This window comes from Lupinus angustifolius, chromosome LG09 (assembly GCF_001865875.1).
Source record: "Lupinus angustifolius cultivar Tanjil chromosome LG09, LupAngTanjil_v1.0, whole genome shotgun sequence".
Classification (NCBI taxonomy): Eukaryota; Viridiplantae; Streptophyta; class Magnoliopsida; order Fabales; family Fabaceae; genus Lupinus; species Lupinus angustifolius.
The window spans coordinates 2,344,434-2,363,925 of record NC_032017.1 but is presented as its reverse complement, the minus strand read 5'-3'; the positions used below and the strand labels follow the sequence as shown (position 1 = coordinate 2,363,925).

General features: G+C 32.4%; 1 protein-coding gene across 1 annotated transcript; it reads right to left on the bottom strand.

Annotated features, from left to right (window-relative positions):
• LOC109356705 (DCN1-like protein 2) lies at positions 116-9,473 on the bottom strand. The gene is made up of 11 exons (XM_019600188.1): positions 9,285-9,473; positions 8,680-8,741; positions 7,913-8,049; positions 6,881-6,939; positions 5,464-5,487; positions 3,324-3,406; positions 3,176-3,240; positions 2,988-3,037; positions 1,501-1,602; positions 1,279-1,338; positions 116-663 (listed from the first exon to the last, which is right to left on the bottom strand). Exons 1-11 carry the CDS (start codon positions 9,285-9,287, stop codon positions 559-561), a joined length of 750 nt encoding a protein of 249 aa, XP_019455733.1. The 5' UTR covers positions 9,288-9,473; the 3' UTR covers positions 116-558.

Here is a 19,492-nt window from a genome sequence, read left to right as displayed (position 1 = left end):
TAATTTACAGAATTTTCCAAATTTAATGATTCCTTATCCATAAAATGAGAAGATATCATTGGTTATACAAGAGAATTTTGAAATATAAACAAGAACATAAAAACATTTCTCCCACAACACCACCTCCTTTTTTTTCTCTTTATCATTTCATAAATGTTTTAACAATTGGTGCCCCATATATTACAAGATAATAAGAATGGGAAATAAACAAGGACAATCAGACACAATCTTAAGTCTTCTTATCTAACAAAGCATTATACAATAATTGATTATTAAATACATAACACTATGGAATCAGTAAGGTCTCACTACTAATCCCACACAACATAATCTCACAAGTAAATGATGCTAGTGTTTGTCATCAACAATGAGTTTTATATAAGCTTATCAGCCATGTCCTCTTCATTTTTTTGCATTTGGAGTAAACCCCCAATTATTGGTGTGGGAGTTCAATCACATGATAGCACAATTTACATATCACAAGAGAACAGGAACAAGTTTTTTTAAATAGCATTTTAGTGAATGCATCACCATTTTTTACTAGAGTCACTGATCTGATCATTTTTGGATGATGCCAGTTTCATTCAGATACTCAACAAATTCATCAATAAGATATGGCCAAGCACCTTCAGCATCATAATCAGATAAATTTGGGCCCACAGTCTGCATAATGAGCATGACAAATTTAGAGATGGAAAACAATGTGAAAACAATGACACTTTTTATCGATTACGATATAACCATGGCCCTTGGATCCAAAAAAGGATCAATTTTATTGAGGGTAATGCATTTAATTAATAGAAAGTGATGTATTTAATTTTCCAGGAGAAACTCTCCTTTCTTAGTTTCTTAAGGGCAGTTGTTAGCATAGGGTATGTTTTTAATTTTTTTAGTGAAAACTTATCAGCTAAAACTAAAGCAGAAAACAAACCAAATACCTCCTATAACATTTCACATTCAATATCACTTTTTTTGCTACGAATAACAGAAATGCCTTCATTTAAACTGAAGACTGATTAGGAAACCCTACGAACAACAAATGAAATATAAAATTTAAAACCACATTTTTATGCTCCAATAACCCACCATTTTGGAGACAGACAAACACACTTGATGAAAATAACAGCAGAAAAGAAACATGGTCAGATTTCCATTTCCTTATTATCATTACAGATACTGAGTTTATTCATAGATATATTTATGCAACAATAAATCCACATCAAGAAGGGATTATGATGGAAGACCTATTGAACTTTATTATAATGTTTAATAGTTTACCTTTGCAAACTCCAAAAGCTGAGCCCATGTGTCCCTAGAGATTGCTTTATTGTGCCGAGCCTGAGTAAGTAGCACCAAGGTTTCCAACATAAGTTAAATAATCAAGCATTAGGAGATATCTGACCTCCAAGTTAAAGTTATCCTAATAAGGAAGCTTCAAAGTTCAAACAAACTCAAAATGAAAGCTAAAAAGGTGTATAAAGATAACAATTCATATATTACCTGTAAAAACTGGCACCAGTGATCAACCAATGGCCACTGCTTTTCAGCAAATAATAATTGCCACATTCCAATAGCTGTATCCAAGGCTAGAGATTTTTGACCCTGCAGTAGGTAACTTGGCCTCATATTTTATCTTAAAATTACATTATGTAACAATTTTACTATTGCATGATAAATTACATTGCTCAAAAATCAAAGAATCAATGCAATACTAAAATCCACAAATAACTCGTACCCATCCTCAAAATGCTAACATATACAAGACAAATTAGCATCAAATCATTCACCAGAGGAACATCACATGCATCCTACTTTGATTAATTGATGATCTCAAATCCTTACTTTAAAGGTTATAACTATAACCCTCATTGCAGAGAGCACCCAAATTTATAATACTGATTAACACCACCCAAATAAGAACTAAATTCATTATCAGTGCCTTCACATCTCACATGCAAATACAGAAACAAAAAGTAGTGTGTAGTTATACTCTAATCAGGATTACCACAGAACAATCCCAAGCTTATTTTGGGTATGAGTAGCTAAAGAAGAGTGTAGGAAAAAAACTCCAAAATAAGCTGAATGTTGCGTGTTTCAATGCAAACCACATGATCCTCATACAGACTTTTAAGTCATGAATATAAAATATAATACTCTTGTCAGCACATGATAGTAACCAGTGTTCAAATTAATAGAGTGAAAGAAATTTAGTGAGCAGAAAAAGAAGTTCTGCTGGAAAAACAAAATTATTTCTAAAACAAGTTGGCTACTGATTGAACACTAGCTCAGATCCTAATAACAGATGCTTGAGGATTGCACTATGATTAAGAAATCATTAAATAGTGTTAATTGGTAATTTCAAAAAACATCAATTAGTAATAAAATCACATTACTTCACGAAAGTTTCCTTATTGGGAACTGTTGTTTCATAAATGCTGCAAATAATGGGAGCTGTTGCATCATAAATGCTCAAGAGTAGTCGTGATAATGTATTAAATATTCATTGATCTTTCAAAATGGAACAAGACTAAATTCCCAAAGAGTTGGTTACTTAGGAACGAGTAGTACATACTGAACCTCGGAAGCAAGAAAGAACTAGGAATACTCAATGACTACAGTTAACTAGAGGAAAAGGAAGATCCAAAGCCCTCTGTTACAAACTTTCAATATAATCCAACACCGCAAAGTTGAAATTTTAGTCCAAAAAATCCAGGACAAAGAATCCTGTTCAACAAAATTTAAGAATAACTTGAATTTAGTAATTAGTGAGTCAGATTAGCTATGACTTGATCACTCCTGAGAGTTCCCCTGTTCCGTCAAGAGGTGGCCAATTGCATCTTAACTCTTAAGCATGAATAATTAGATTGCATTAGGTATAAATGCATTACTTAAATTGGGCTATGGCCATAGGTCATCACAAATTACCATCCAAATTAGTAAAATTATACAACAGGAGAGAGGATCAACCAGAAGACATCAAGACCTACCTTCTCTTTTGCCCAGCCAAAAGCAAAGTTATATATCTCACGGAACTTCTCTGGACAATAAAAAAAGTGAATATCATTTCAGGGAGCTTCTTCAATAATTGATGGAGATAATTCTTCGTAATAAATGAATTATGAAGTGTATGGTTAAAACTAATATGGAGCTATAATTTGAATGCTACTATCCATACGTTCATCTTTCAGCTCAGAGCGCATGTACGGTATCTTTTCACGGAACTTCTCCAGCGAATCAACCCTGCAATAATTTTATGGCCTTCATGTGGGGTTTAGTCATTATTAGAGAAACAGCATCCTTTAAAAACACTAAAAATTGCATACCCCAGAGACTGTAAACCGTCAATGAATTCCTTCTTGGAAAACTCACACATGGTGCCAGCCTTCATGTGCCATGAAATAACTAACTGCAAAAATTTCAACATCCGATGTTACCTAAAGCATTCCTATTTCATCCACAAGCATTCCCATCGTACAACCAAGTTATCAGCAGGAATTAACAGACATAAACTCCATAGCCAACCATTCTTCATTTAAAATTATAAACATGAAATCTTCATTCACAAATATTATGTATTTCACCATATAGAGAGCAATAATCATAACCCATGTGCATGGAGGAATGAATGCACTATTATTTTGTTTATTTGTTTTTATCTGAACAAGAAGGATTTCATCCTGCTATCTTAATATCCTTTGGAATTAATGAATTTAGAACTTCTATCGAGAAAATGGCTGATTGTGAAACTAATGTCAACATTTTAGTACCTTAGAGAGAAAGAGGAAGAGATATTGTCCTTCCATGTTTAATGTCTTTTGCAGTTCATACAAATTTAGAACTTTTACAATGAGAAAAATGACCGAATTATTTCTGAAATTTAATTACCATGAGCTAATATCTAGGCAGTCAATTGCGGATAGCACAGCATAGCGGACAACCCAAAAACACTATAGTGAGAGAGCGGAATGGCCGCTACAACTATGGGAAAAGATACAAGTAATTTATACTCCAGTAACCTACACATATAAATACACAACAATACTAAAATACATCAAATTAAGGATATAACCAAAATAAATTGGAGGTTGAGTTGAAGCCATGGTTGTGCCTGGGGAAGAAGCTTTGCCAGAGAAGTGGGAATGGGAGAATGGCCGGAAAATACTTCACTGGATAGTGCAGCAGCAGATATTGCTTTGCCTGCTGCTTCTAAACGGGTTTTTTTGCTGCTACTGAATGTCTTCTGCTTCCCAACGTGTTTTATAGAAGGGAAAGAAGGGGATGGTTAATTTAGAAAAAAAACCCTTGCCTCGTATTAAACAATGGCAAAAAAGGCTTTTCCCCTTTAAAATTAGGGTTCCAGTTGCAGCAAAACACGGAGCGGATACTGACCCGCAATTTGGCTGCTATTTGACCCACGATGGCTGTATGTGCTGCTATCCATGGTTTCATCGCGAAGAACGGCCAAAAACCACCACTCCTCAGTTATGACAGCGCTATAATCCACAGTTGACTACACAGGGTAATATAGTTTAACTATGGCTAAAACGTAGCCTAATTACAAAAGCACAATTTTCTTGATTCTTATTATTCCATAGTTTATTTTCTAAGCTCAGTGCTTATTGATGCTCGTCATGCTTTTAAATGTCTGATCAGCATTCAATTGTTTTGATGTTCATAATGAAACTGAAAACAAATATATGATATTTTCTAAAGCTAGAGATAGGTGCGTGTGATTTGTGGGACCTAGTGGGAAACCGTAGAGCTTAATAAACCTCCATTTCTCAAGACTGCAGTAAGAGATTCAGCAAATTAGTAGGTAAAGATAGTTTGGCATAACTTGAGAAAGAATGTTGAACCAAATAGGGTTTTTTGTCTTCATTCAAGAAAATTAAATTGTAATGGCAAAAACCAGAAGTTGGAATTGGTTAATTAGGTGAAGTCGAATGCTCTAGTGTGTACTCTCTTAGGTAAACCTAAATTTACTTTTCAGCATTAATTTGTTTTGATCGTTTACTTTTACTAAGTTATCTTAATTCATTTATTTTAATTATAGAATTTAATTTAACATTTGGCAATTAATTCCACAAAAAAATGATTCTTCGGGTAGTGCTTAAGTCAGTAATTGAAGAATGAGTATGCTTGTGGTATTGACACGCTATTAGTTCACTTGCAACAATTTGCATCACTAACTCAAGCAAAAAATAAACACCTTCGACTTCTATATCATTAGGAAAACATGTAATTACTTCAAAATGAAGTTTTCATCTCATGTACCTACTTTATATATTCTACAATATCTACGTTATTTGCAGTTATTAGATATTTTTCACTGAGATGAACACCATTAAAACAGCAGGTTTTCTAAAATATAATGCATAGGACTAGATTGAAGGAAGAAATAAATAGTCCAAACAATAACAAATGATCAAGAAATGAAAAATAATTTGAAATGCAAAATCATACCATCACTATATCTTGAGGATCCACCTGCATAGGAAAAGAAGACTCGAGTATCAATTACACTATGAACAAGAATGACCTTAACTTTCTAAATGAGTCAAAACAAAGACATGGAAAAATAAATAGGATGATAAAAAAAGATGGCCCATTGCACGAGGCTCCCACCTAGTAAAGTATAGGGAGGGTAGATGTACGAAGTCTAACCCCCACAAGCGGAGAGAATGTTTCCAGGATTTGAACCTGTGACATCTTGGTCACTAAGCAACAACTTTACCGTTGCGTCAAGGTTGACCCTCTTAATAAATAAGATGATGTTAAAAAATATGAATTCCAAATGATGTCATCACTCAAAACTTGCAGATCCCTTCAGCAAAATTCATTTTCATTCTCCATAAACTCTTTCACTGCCCATGCCAGTATTATTTCCTACCATCTTGTTAACACAATAAACTTGGTCTTAAGTTTTAGACTAAATGGCCACCATGTTTTGACTAATAATAGAGTGTAAGCAATTACCCAAGAATAAATGGTATGTTTATTTTTAAGGCAAACTCTAGTTGTCAAAACCTGTCCTGCATATCTAAAGTGTTATGGTGTCGAACCTAGGTTGTATTCTTCCTCTCTTTTTATCTTCACTATCTAATTCTGATAGACTCCCAACAGATTCATAACTCAGCCATATGCCTTAAAATAATCTAGTAAAAAAAACCTAAAGCATTTGACTGCAATAATGCAATTCTACTCCACATCTGATCAAATTCTCTAGAATTATTGTTTGCAAGTACTGCTCACGTCCTTATAAAAGCTTCCATAATAAAAAATAGAGTAAATTATACTGATACCCCCTGAGTTTTAGTGAAATTACACAAACCACCCCTCACTTTACACCTATACAAACTTCCCCTAGTTTTTTATATTTTCGTTACACTGACCACCCCTGCATAAGGGATAAGTGTAATCTTTTAAACAAAAAATGTGATAAATGCAATTAAGTTAAACAAAACATGATATATTGTGTAGACAAGTCCAAATAATATACAAATCAATGTATCTTTGTTATTTTTTGTTACATAATGCATCAACATTTCTAAGGAAATATTGTTTAAATTGCTCTTATAATATAGTATAACGAACCAAAAATAATAAAGAAATATTGCCTCATATTATTTGGACTTGTCTCCATAATATATCATGAGTTGTTTAACTTAATTGCATTTATCACATTTTTTTGTTTAAAAGATTACACTTATTTCTTATGCAGGGGTGGTCGATGTAATGAAAGTATTGGTGTAGGTGTAAAAAAGTTAGGAGTAGTTTGTGTAATTTCATTAAAACTCAGGGGGTGTCAGTGTAATTTACTTTAAAAAAATATAACGACACACATAAAGAATGTAATTAATTTGGGTTCAGAAAAAGCAACCTGTATATCATTGCAAAGGAGAGTGATACCATCTGCCATAATCATATCAACATATGGATCTGCATGGAAATTAGTGCACTAAATAATTAGAACATGGGCATTACGAACCAAGTTTTAATATATGATAGGCATTTATCAAAGGGTAAAGGATTATGCAAATACCGCATATTTAAACTTCATATAAACATCTCAGGGAAAAAATAAAGAAAACACATCATTAACATCTTTAATGTAAGTTTCACATGCAATACGTTATTCGACTTTGAATCCAGCATATCTTCTACACCCCTTATCCTCAAATAAATGAAACTTCCATTCAGTTTACATTGTCCTTTTAAGTACTGTCGCAGTGAGAAAACACAAACTGTGGACAATGCTATGTTAAAGATTCAGAATATCAAGATTTGATATGCATAAAAGCCATGAAGAGGCTCATTCATCAAAAGAATGCTACATAGATACTTAATACCTATCTATTCTATTGTTTCCATAATCATGACTTCATCCAACCACATAAGGTAATCAGTTCTAAAATGTGCAGCCCAGTGCATAGATATAGGGAGGGAAGATGTATGCAACGTTACTCCCACTCATGGAGAGGCTATTTCCAGGACTTGAACCCATGACCTCCAGGTTATAAGGCAAGCAATCATACAGTTGCGCCAAGGCTCACCTGCCTCACCTTCAAGGTAATCAATTCTAATTCCATGATAAAATGCTTCTGTTTAGTTGACAATCCATAATTAATTTGAAATGGGAAAATGAACATCTATGCTCTATCAAAAATAACAATAAAAAATCATGCAGCCAAATTAACTTTTTTTGTGCCAGCTGGTGGATAGAAAAGTTAGTCCAGTGCTGTCACGTGTCAACCATACAATGAACATAATAACAATATTGTTATTGCAATCTTTTCTTTTTTTCATTTCTGCGGACAAACTAATTGTTGTGTTCATTGACTGGTACAATTTACAACTTACTAATATTGTGAAAGCTATCGGTGTCTCAAAAACATTCATCTTTGTAGCTAACCTTTATATCTGTTATATAGTTCCTCCAAGTGTCTAGAATCAGTAAATGTCCTCAGCTGAGGATGGCTGTAAAAAAAATCAAATGCTCCTTCAAGATGCCAATCGCTTGCCTTCAGAGCTTGCAGTGCTGCTTTATCACTGAAAATACAAGATAAGATTTTCAAATTGATAACAGAAGTGACAGCTGCGAGTGATGGGAATTCACAAGTTCCAATAATAACCCACGCAAAATAAATTTGAATATGATAGACCTAAAATTAAGCATGTGTATAACAGAAGAGTGTAAAGAGGCATTATTGGGCAGCAATTACAGCTACTGAGTGGAGAGAGTGAAGAAGGCAATAATTACAGCTAATGGAGATGGGAAGAATAAAAAGGCAAAATGAACAGGCAGTCAGTGTGGATAAATAAACAGGAAATGGGAGGGTTGATTTCGGAACATGGAGCGTATGGGGTGGTTTAGGCCATTTGGAGTTTTGGACAGAGAAAGCATTTTGCTTCCTTAACACTCTTCTTACACCTTCTACTGTTACTTATGTTCCAACATTTTCTGATTTCTATTAGCAAGATTGGAGCTAGGTTCATTGGTTTCCTTGCTTTTTAATACTATTAATACCAGTTCCTATCACTTTGCCTTCCCAACTATCTTCTTAAAACAATAAATAAAAATATATGCAATAAAAGTAGAATACTTAAGCTTCACAAGCAAATAACTCGAATCATTTCGGGCACATAGTGAAAAAACAAATCGATCAAATGTGATAATACCTAGCTCCTGTTATTGTCATGAACTGCTGGATTTTGTCACGATGACCTCTCCCCAATTTGTGCTGTTATAGCAAAATTCAAAACATGCAGTTAGTATTTAGTATATATAATAAGAGTATAATATGACTAATATCTATGCAATGACAGTGTAAAGGTTTATATACAATCAGTGCATCATCCACCACTCATTTGTATTACTTTTATCAAGAGTCAATCATGATTGAAAATGAATGGTGACTTGTAAGTAAGATTAGAAATCTTACTGTGTAAGTACATACATCTTTTTCTCATACAATAATGGAGATAACACATAAAAACATAAATACATTAAATAACACATCTCAACTTGATTTAAATCATCAATCATAAGAAGCAAGTCGTTCAATTCAACAAATACAACAAAAAATCATTCAACCGATTCAATCGGAGGCTCAGAATTATAACAGCAAGCAACCTTTCTTACATATATAAATAACGAAAAGGATACATACTATGAAGAATTGAAAGAAACAAAGCGAGGAACAATTGAATATAAGAAGTTGAAATTTGAGCTAAAAAAACAGGGAAAACCCAACGAAAACGGGGTAGAAGATAAAGCAACTAACCATGGTAAAAGGCGGAGAAGGAAAACCCTAAAATTGGAGAGAGGTTGAAGATTTGGATTGGAAGGGTTGAGAGAGAAAAGGGAAATTAGGGTTTTGGTTGGAATTGAATGAATTTTGATTCGGTTTTGGTTTTGTTTCTACTCTCACTGTAGTGTGGACCCGATAGACCTTTGATGCAGATAGAACAAAGACACAACTTTTGTTAGACATATGTTGTTTTTTTCAAATATTTATGTAATGACAGTATAAAAATATATACAACCATATCATCTATTTTTTTCATTTTGATTATTTTGTACCAAGAGTTAATAATGATAGAGAATGAATGATGGATAGTATAAAACTCTTACACTATTAGTTTATATATGTTTTCTTTATTTTTATTAAGAAGATTTCTAAATTAGAGAAAAAGTTAGGTAGTGATACATTGAAAGTTATATATATTTTGAGTGGATTATTCATTATTTATATTTAAATGAATGGTAAATAATACAATAAATATATATAAATCTTAATCAACAATATATAGATAATATTTATAAATTTGTGAGTGGATATTTCTTTCTTTTTTTATTTTCTACACCAATGTGTTGTAGTTGAATTTTGGGATTTTGCTCTTTATTCCTTTTAAGTAGTCACCGATGGATTAAGTGTTGTACATGAAATTAGAAATTGAAAGTTGAACTTTTAATTAATATGATTGGAAGTTTTTTATAATTGAAATTATCATACTAATTTTTATAGAATTATAATCTAATTAAGAATATATGATTGGTGGATAATATAGTGACAGTATATAAAACTCATAAACTATCAGTTTTAGACTTTTAGTACATATATTTTTTTTATCTAAAATGATTAAGTCATATGTTATTTGAAAACTTATAAGGTAGTTGTATGTTTATAAGTTATGAAGAGAAGTTTGATAAGGTAGTTAATTTAATTTAATATATGATTGGTATGATTGACTAATAAAGTACTTGATAAGTGTAAAATAACATAAATATTTATCTTATAAGTCATAAGTTATTTCAATAACTTTATATATAAGTATATAGCATCTTAACTCTTAGAATAAATCTCATATGCTAAGATTTGGAATCTTTAACTTTGAAACTTGTTGATTTTTCTACTATATGAATATAAATGATTAATCTTGAAGTGTACTAACCAAATGTAGATTCAATATATTTGCAATTTGTTTTATAATTAGTAAATCATATGCAAAATTATTCTCACACAATGATTTCAAGATTACGTTAATTTTTGTGTTAATCAGATGTTACCACTAATAATGTGACAACTCAGTTTATGTGCAACATTTTTCCTCTCCCCTATACAATATCTATAAGCTCTTAGGATATTTAGTTGGTTAATTTTAATAAATAATCATAATTTACCAATTCAGTAATTTAAAATAACTTTTTAATATAAAATCTCTTTCATGAGTAGTTAATTATTTTTTTACGAATCAATAATATTGGGGAATCCCCTTATTAATTGAAAACAATTTTAATATTTAATTGTTAAAAACTTTAATAAAGTAATTAATTAACGACTATGGAAAATTTATAAAAAAAATTTAATTATTAGTGATTAATAAGAAATCTATAATTAAATGAACAGAAAATACTTTTAATAAGTTAAAATATATGTAATGAGTCACTTCACTTATCAAATCTTCCTTTAAAGATAATAATGTATCATTTGTATTCTTTAAATTTTGTTTATTTATAAAAAATAATGATATTTTACCATAAAGATTAAGAAGTACCATGATGAGTGGCAGGTGTATTTGTTTTGATCATTTTTTGTTTTCATTTACAAAAAATGAGGATAAAAACATGTTTGAATTGTTATTTTCATTTCATATTTCCGAAAATATGAGTTTTATTTATGTAAATTTTGAAAAATGAAAAAATATCATTTCCAATATTTTAAATAATGAAGAAATGATATTTTATTGAAAATTTAAAACTTGTGTTGCTCCAATCATTTAATATCTTTTGATGTTTTAATTTTTCCGTTTTATTCCATATTTTTTAATATTTTTGAAACCTGATACACATTTATATTTTACTTTCTCATTATGCTATTAGTTATTACTCATCTTTTCACCACATGTTTCTTGATTTCTTTTTCACTCTAGTTTTCAATGTGCATTAAATGTGTTATTTAATCGAATTGTGTCAAATTTTTATATCATTTAATAATTTATTAAATTATGTGTATACCCTAAAATATCAAAAGATGTAAAATAAGGGGAATGTATTTTTCAATTACTCTATACACTAATCAAAAAAACTCCAAAATCAATTGATGAGTGCATCCCTCATTTAGATCACCACATACATTCATAATGTAATTTATTTACTTATTTATCAACTTAATAACTTTACGTTACCTCTCATATGATATTGCTAAGACAATTCAGCAATGACTATGATAAAATATGATTTTGGGATTAAAAGTCGATGTTTTTGAAGTTATTGTAACCTTAATTAAATAATAGAATACTTGCATGTGAGTTTTTTATTTTAACTTTAACTTTTCTGGAGAGCGTCTGGAAGTGTATAATACTTGTTATGACATTCCTCACGTTTTTGTGATAGCTAATGACCAACTCCAGCAATTAAAGTTGTTCAGTATATTAATAACATAAACTTTGTTGAAATTATTGGTATTACTATTCTAGTGATTAAAATTTAGAATTGAATTAATTACAATGTTATCATAGAATGTGAAGCTTAGAATGAATATTTTAAAAAATGAAAATGATAATAACACGGAGGAAATGAAAACATGAAAATGAAAATGGTTTTTTGAAAATGAAAATAGGAAATAGAAATAGAAAATATTTATTCGTCCCAATTTTTTGATATTTTAGAAATTTAATACACATTTATATTTTATTTTCCAACAATAACCCTATTCACTATTCATTTTTTCATGTCTATTTTTCATGTCTTCTAAATCCAGTTTTCAATGTGCATTAAATTTGATTATTTTAATCAAATGATATCAAATTTTTATATCATTTAATAATTTCTTAAATTATGTGTATACCCTTAAACATCAAAAGGTATAGAATGGGGAGAATATATTTTTCAATTACTCTCTTCATAATAAAAAATATCAAAATCAATCAATGAATGTCTGACTCGTTTAATAATAAATTTTTTCTTTCTCTCTAAACATAACAATTTTTTTTTGTTACTTTAATATTAATGTCAAAATAGTGGCATGTTGAAAATTATGTGGTAATATAAGACTTTATGATGTAAATTGTCACCACTTAAAGTTACTGCAGCCTAAATTAAAAAATAGAGTCGTTGTATGTTATTAATGTTTTTCAATTTTAACATTTTGGTGAGCACTTGCAAGTGCATGATACTCGTTATAAAATTTAACATGTCTTTGTGATAACTAATAACCATGTCCAACAATTAAAGATGTTCAATATATATCATAAAATTTGTTGGAAAAGAAAATACAATTATAGAATATGAAGACATCCTATAAAATTAGTGGCTTGATTATTTTAGTGATTAAAATTTAGAATTGAATTATTTATAAGAATAATTATAACGAATTTCAATGAATAATACCTCTTCTTCTTTCTTATTAACAATGGAAGCCAAAGGCTTAATATATATACAAAACTTTGGATAACCAGATCCTAACTAACTAACTAGATAATAGATTATTAACTGAATAATCGATTATCAAATATTAAATTGAATTTGGATAACTGGATGCTAACTAACTAACATAACCAACCAGATAATCGATTATCAAATGAATAATCGATTATCGAATACAAAAAGAAACAGATCAACAAAACCCAAAAAACTTCCCATCAAACACGATAATTGATTAACTTATTGAATAATCGATTATCGTATATTGGACTTTGAGATTTCAGCAACAATTGAAGTCTACATAACAACATAATATGCAATACCCCCTTCAAGCTGGAGAATGGATATTCAGAATTCCCAGCTTGGATAGTAGGTGATGAAAAGGTACAAGATCAAGAGGCTTTATAAGAATATCTGCATGCTGGTCACCAGTGGAAACATGTGACAAATGGAAGAGTTTATGTTGAAGCCTTTCACGCACAACATGACAATTTATATCTATACGCTTTGTCTTTTCATGAAAAACAACATTGTTAGCAATATGACAAGCAGAAGCACTATCACAGTAAAGAAGGGCAGAAGTGATAAATGAAATAAAGAATGAGTCACGTAGAAAAGTTAACCACTGAATTTCACATGAAGTAGCAGCCAAGGCTCTATATTCAGCCTCAGATGAAGACCTGGCCACAGTTTGTTGTTTCTTGCACCTCCAAGCAATGAGAGAATCACCTAGAAAAACACAATAACTAGAAATGGATTTCCTAGTATCTACACAGTTTCCCCAATCAGAATCAGAGAAGGCTTTAAGCTGCATAGGGGAAGTAGCATGGTAAAATAATCCTGACTAGGTGAAGACTTGATATATATTAGAACTCTTGTTAAATCCTTGTAATGAGTTTGAGTATGATTGGCCATGAACTGACTAAGTTGTTGAACAACATAGGTTATATCATGCCTACTATTAGTTAGATATAGCAATCTCCCAACCAATCTCCTGTAAAGGGTAGGGTCATGGTAAGGCTCCCCATCATTTTGATGAAGTCTTGTGGTTTTCACCATATGAGTAGATAAAGGTTTTGAGGAAAGGAATCTAGTATTAGATAAAATGTCAAGGGTGTATTTTCTTTGGCAAAGACTAATCCCTTGATGGGATCTAAACACTTCCAGGCCAAGAAAATACTTTAAAGGTCCAAGGTATTTTATTTTGAAAAGCTTATGCGAATGATTTTTAACATGAATGATTCCAGCATGATCAGTACCTCCTAAGATGAGGTCATCAACATAAATCAACATAATGGTATACTTATTTTCATTCTTCTTAGTAAAAAGAGAATGATCATGAGGGCATTGTTTGTAGTTTAAATCAAAGAGAGTAGATGACAGCTTGGTGTACCACTGTCTGCTTGCTTACTTTAAACCATAGATAGATTTATGTAATTTTCAAACCTGATTTGGTTTAGGAGGAATCGCACCAGGTGAGAATTCCATGTAAACTTCCTCATGGAGATCACCATGAAGAAACGCATTATTAACATCTAATTGGTGTAATAACCAATCCCGTGAGGATGCAATAGCAAGAAGGAGCCTAACAATGGTTAGCTTAACAACAAGGGCAAACGTATCAAAATAATCCAAACCCTTTGTTTGAGTATACCCTTTGGCCACTAATCTGGCCTTGTATCTCTCTATACTCCCATCTGAGTTATACTTAATTTTATAGACCCATTTGGCCTCTATAGTAGTCTTATCAGGTGAGAGATCAACAGTAGACCAAGTGTTGTTTAAAGTGAGGGCATCTAATTCAGCTGACATGGCCTAAACCCAATGGTGGCATTTGCTAGCTTGCTTGTAGGTTTTAGGCTCATTATTGATAACTATAGGTATAACATAATGTAGTTGTTTGGGAGATAATCTATGATAGCCCAATACTTTAGAAAGAGGTTGATTGATACCTGAAGATGAAGCAAGATCAGTGGAACTTATGAGGCTGCAATGAAAATCCTTTAAATATGATGGGGCATGCCTGGTTCTAGTAGATCTTCTCAGAGTATCAGATGTAGTGAGGTTTGGACCAACAGGATCAAAAGGTTGGGTTGTAGGATCATGGTTTGGTGAATAAGAAATAACATCCCTAGTCTTGTGACTAGTTGTGTGATAGTCAAGAAAGTTGAGATCATTATTGTCCTCTACATTGTGCTGCAGATTGATACATTGTCCAGCAAGGTGAGAATGACCTGCATCAGATGAAGTATATGGCAGAATATGTTCATGAAAGACAATATTTCTTGAAATAAAAGTCTCCCTTTTATGTAGGTCAAGGAGAACGAACCATTTTGTTCCATTTTTGAAGCCCAGAAAAACACATTTTCTGGCTCGAGGATCAAGTTCAAACCTATGTTCAACAAGGCTAGAGGCAAAACATAAACTGCCGAAGACTCTAAGCTCTTGCAGGTTAGGTTCTTGATTGTACAGAAATTAATAAGGAGTCTTGCCAGGGGTAGTGGTGTTAGGCAATCTATTTATCATATATGCATCATGTTTTGTTGCATAACACCAAAAACTTTTGGTTAGTTTGGATTGGAACAGTAGGGATCTAGTGACATTCAACAAATGCCTATACTTTCTCTCAACAATAGAGTTTTGTTGAAGTGTTTCAATACAAGAAGTTTGGTGTATGATGCCAAACTCTTGGTAGAAGGAGGGCATAAGGAACTCAGCACTATTGTAACTTCTAATAACTTTAACCCCTTTGTGGAACTGAGTTTGTGTCATTTTTATAAAATTGTCTATAAAAGAACAGGTTTCAGATTTATTTTTCATCAAGACTATCCATGTATACCTACTGAAGTCATCAATATTTGTAAGGAAATACTTGTAACCATGAATGTAATTGATAGAAATAGGGCCTCAAATATCCATATGCAACATGTCAAAAGGAAAGCTACTTTTATGTTCATTGTTAGTAAATGGCAATTTAGTTTGCTTAGCCATATAACAATAATCACATACCTTTGCGGAATAAAAATTGACATAAGGAAAAAGTTTGCATACATTATGTAAAACTAAATGTGAGGGATGTCCTAGCCTAAAGTGCCGAAGATCAAAGAAAGGTATACTAGGTTCTTTGGTTACAAGTAAACTAGCATTTTGTAGAGTTAAGCATCATAATTGAGGAGTCATGTTGAGTGCATAAAGTCCATTAGAAGCTTTAGCGTGTCCAATTGTCCTCAAGGTAATCATATCATGGATTAAACAATGTGAAGCATCAAAAGTTAAGCTACAATTAAGAGATTTAGCAAGTTTGTTACAAGAAACAAGGTTGTACTTGAAGTTTGGCACAATTAAAACATCATATAAAATCAATTCAGCAGATAGCTTAATAGTGCCACAATGTTTGGTAATCGTAGTTGATATATTTGGCATCCTTATAGTAATAGGCTTAATATGCCTAAAATTGATGAAATTGAAGGCATGTGGACTTATATGGTCAGTAGCCCTAGTATCTAGGATCCATGGCTAGTTTTTACCTGAAATATGATCATTGTCATCCCCATTAGTGGAGCTATCTATGGTGGCCAAGCTTAATTGATTCATAGTGTGTAAGTGGTGAGGTCCCAACATGTTGGAGTATGGATGTCAGCTGAGCATATTGCTCAGAGCTCAGATGTATCTTAGATTCCTTGGCCTTCATGTTAGGTTTGATGATTTCATTGGTATTGCCATCTGCACATATATTGTTGACTGCCTCAGTGGAAGACTTGGAATTATTATAATGTGGAGGGAATCCATATGGTAAGGCTCCCCATCATTTTGATGAAGTCTTGTGGTTTTCACCATATGAGTAGATAAAGGTTTTGAGGAAAGGAATCTAGTATTAGATAAAATGTCAAGGGTGTATTTTCTTTGGCAAAGACTAATCCCTTGATGGGATCTAAACACTTCCAGGCCAAGAAAATACTTTAAAGGTCCAAGGTATTTTATTTTGAAAAGCTTATGCGAATGATTTTTAACATGAATGATTCCAGCATGATCAGTACCTCCTAAGATGAGGTCATCAACATAAATCAACATAATGGTATACTTATTTTCATTCTTCTTAGTAAAAAGAGAATGATCATGAGGGCATTGTTTGTAGTTTAAATCAAAGAGAGTAGATGACAGCTTGGTGTACCACTGTCTGCTTGCTTACTTTAAACCATAGATAGATTTATGTAATTTTCAAACCTGATTTGGTTTAGGAGGAATCGCACCAGGTGAGAATTCCATGTAAACTTCCTCATGGAGATCACCATGAAGAAACGCATTATTAACATCTAATTGGTGTAATAACCAATCCCGTGAGGATGCAATAGCAAGAAGGAGCCTAACAATGGTTAGCTTAACAACAAGGGCAAACGTATCAAAATAATCCAAACCCTTTGTTTGAGTATACCCTTTGGCCACTAATCTGGCCTTGTATCTCTCTATACTCCCATCTGAGTTATACTTAATTTTATAGACCCATTTGGCCTCTATAGTAGTCTTATCAGGTGAGAGATCAACAGTAGACCAAGTGTTGTTTAAAGTGAGGGCATCTAATTCAGCTGACATGGCCTAAACCCAATGGTGGCATTTGCTAGCTTGCTTGTAGGTTTTAGGCTCATTATTGATAACTATAGGTATAACATAATGTAGTTGTTTGGGAGATAATCTATGATAGCCCAATACTTTAGAAAGAGGTTGATTGATACCTGAAGATGAAGCAAGATCAGTGGAACTTATGAGGCTGCAATGAAAATCCTTTAAATATGATGGGGCATGCCTGGTTCTAGTAGATCTTCTCAGAGTATCAGATGTAGTGAGGTTTGGACCAACAGGATCAAAAGGTTGGGTTGTAGGATCATGGTTTGGTGAATAAGAAATAACATCCCTAGTCTTGTGACTAGTTGTGTGATAGTCAAGAAAGTTGAGATCATTATTGTCCTCTACATTGTGCTGCAGATTGATACATTGTCCAGCAAGGTGAGAATGACCTGCATCAGATGAAGTATATGGCAGAATATGTTCATGAAAGACAATATTTCTTGAAATAAAAGTCTCCCTTTTATGTAGGTCAAGGAGAACGAACCATTTTGTTCCATTTTTGAAGCCCAGAAAAACACATTTTCTGGCTCGAGGATCAAGTTCAAACCTATGTTCAACAAGGCTAGAGGCAAAACATAAACTGCCGAAGACTCTAAGCTCTTGCAGGTTAGGTTCTTGATTGTACAGAAATTAATAAGGAGTCTTGCCAGGGGTAGTGGTGTTAGGCAATCTATTTATCATATATGCATCATGTTTTGTTGCATAACACCAAAAACTTTTGGTTAGTTTGGATTGGAACAGTAGGGATCTAGTGACATTCAACAAATGCCTATACTTTCTCTCAACAATAGAGTTTTGTTGAAGTGTTTCAATACAAGAAGTTTGGTGTATGATGCCAAACTCTTGGTAGAAGGAGGGCATAAGGAACTCAGCACTATTGTAACTTCTAATAACTTTAACCCCTTTGTGGAACTGAGTTTGTGTCATTTTTATAAAATTGTCTATAAAAGAACAGGTTTCAGATTTATTTTTCATCAAGACTATCCATGTATACCTACTGAAGTCATCAATATTTGTAAGGAAATACTTGTAACCATGAATGTAATTGATAGAAATAGGGCCTCAAATATCCATATGCAACATGTCAAAAGGAAAGCTACTTTTATGTTCATTGTTAGTAAATGGCAATTTAGTTTGCTTAGCCATATAACAATAATCACATACCTTTGCGGAATAAAAATTGACATAAGGAAAAAGTTTGCATACATTATGTAAAACTAAATGTGAGGGATGTCCTAGCCTAAAGTGCCGAAGATCAAAGAAAGGTATACTAGGTTCTTTGGTTACAAGTAAACTAGCATTTTGTAGAGTTAAGCATCATAATTGAGGAGTCATGTTGAGTGCATAAAGTCCATTAGAAGCTTTAGCGTGTCCAATTGTCCTCAAGGTAATCATATCATGGATTAAACAATGTGAAGCATCAAAAGTTAAGCTACAATTAAGAGATTTAGCAAGTTTGTTACAAGAAACAAGGTTGTACTTGAAGTTTGGCACAATTAAAACATCATATAAAATCAATTCAGCAGATAGCTTAATAGTGCCACAATGTTTGGTAATCGTAGTTGATATATTTGGCATCCTTATAGTAATAGGCTTAATATGCCTAAAATTGATGAAATTGAAGGCATGTGGACTTATATGGTCAGTAGCCCTAGTATCTAGGATCCATGGCTAGTTTTTACCTGAAATATGATCATTGTCATCCCCATTAGTGGAGCTATCTATGGTGGCCAAGCTTAATTGATTCATAGTGTGTAAGTGGTGAGGTCCCAACATGTTGGAGTATGGATGTCAGCTGAGCATATTGCTCAGAGCTCAGATGTATCTTAGATTCCTTGGCCTTCATGTTAGGTTTGATGATTTCATTGGTATTGCCATCTGCACATATATTGTTGACTGCCTCAGTGGAAGACTTGGAATTATTATAATGTGGAGGGAATCCAT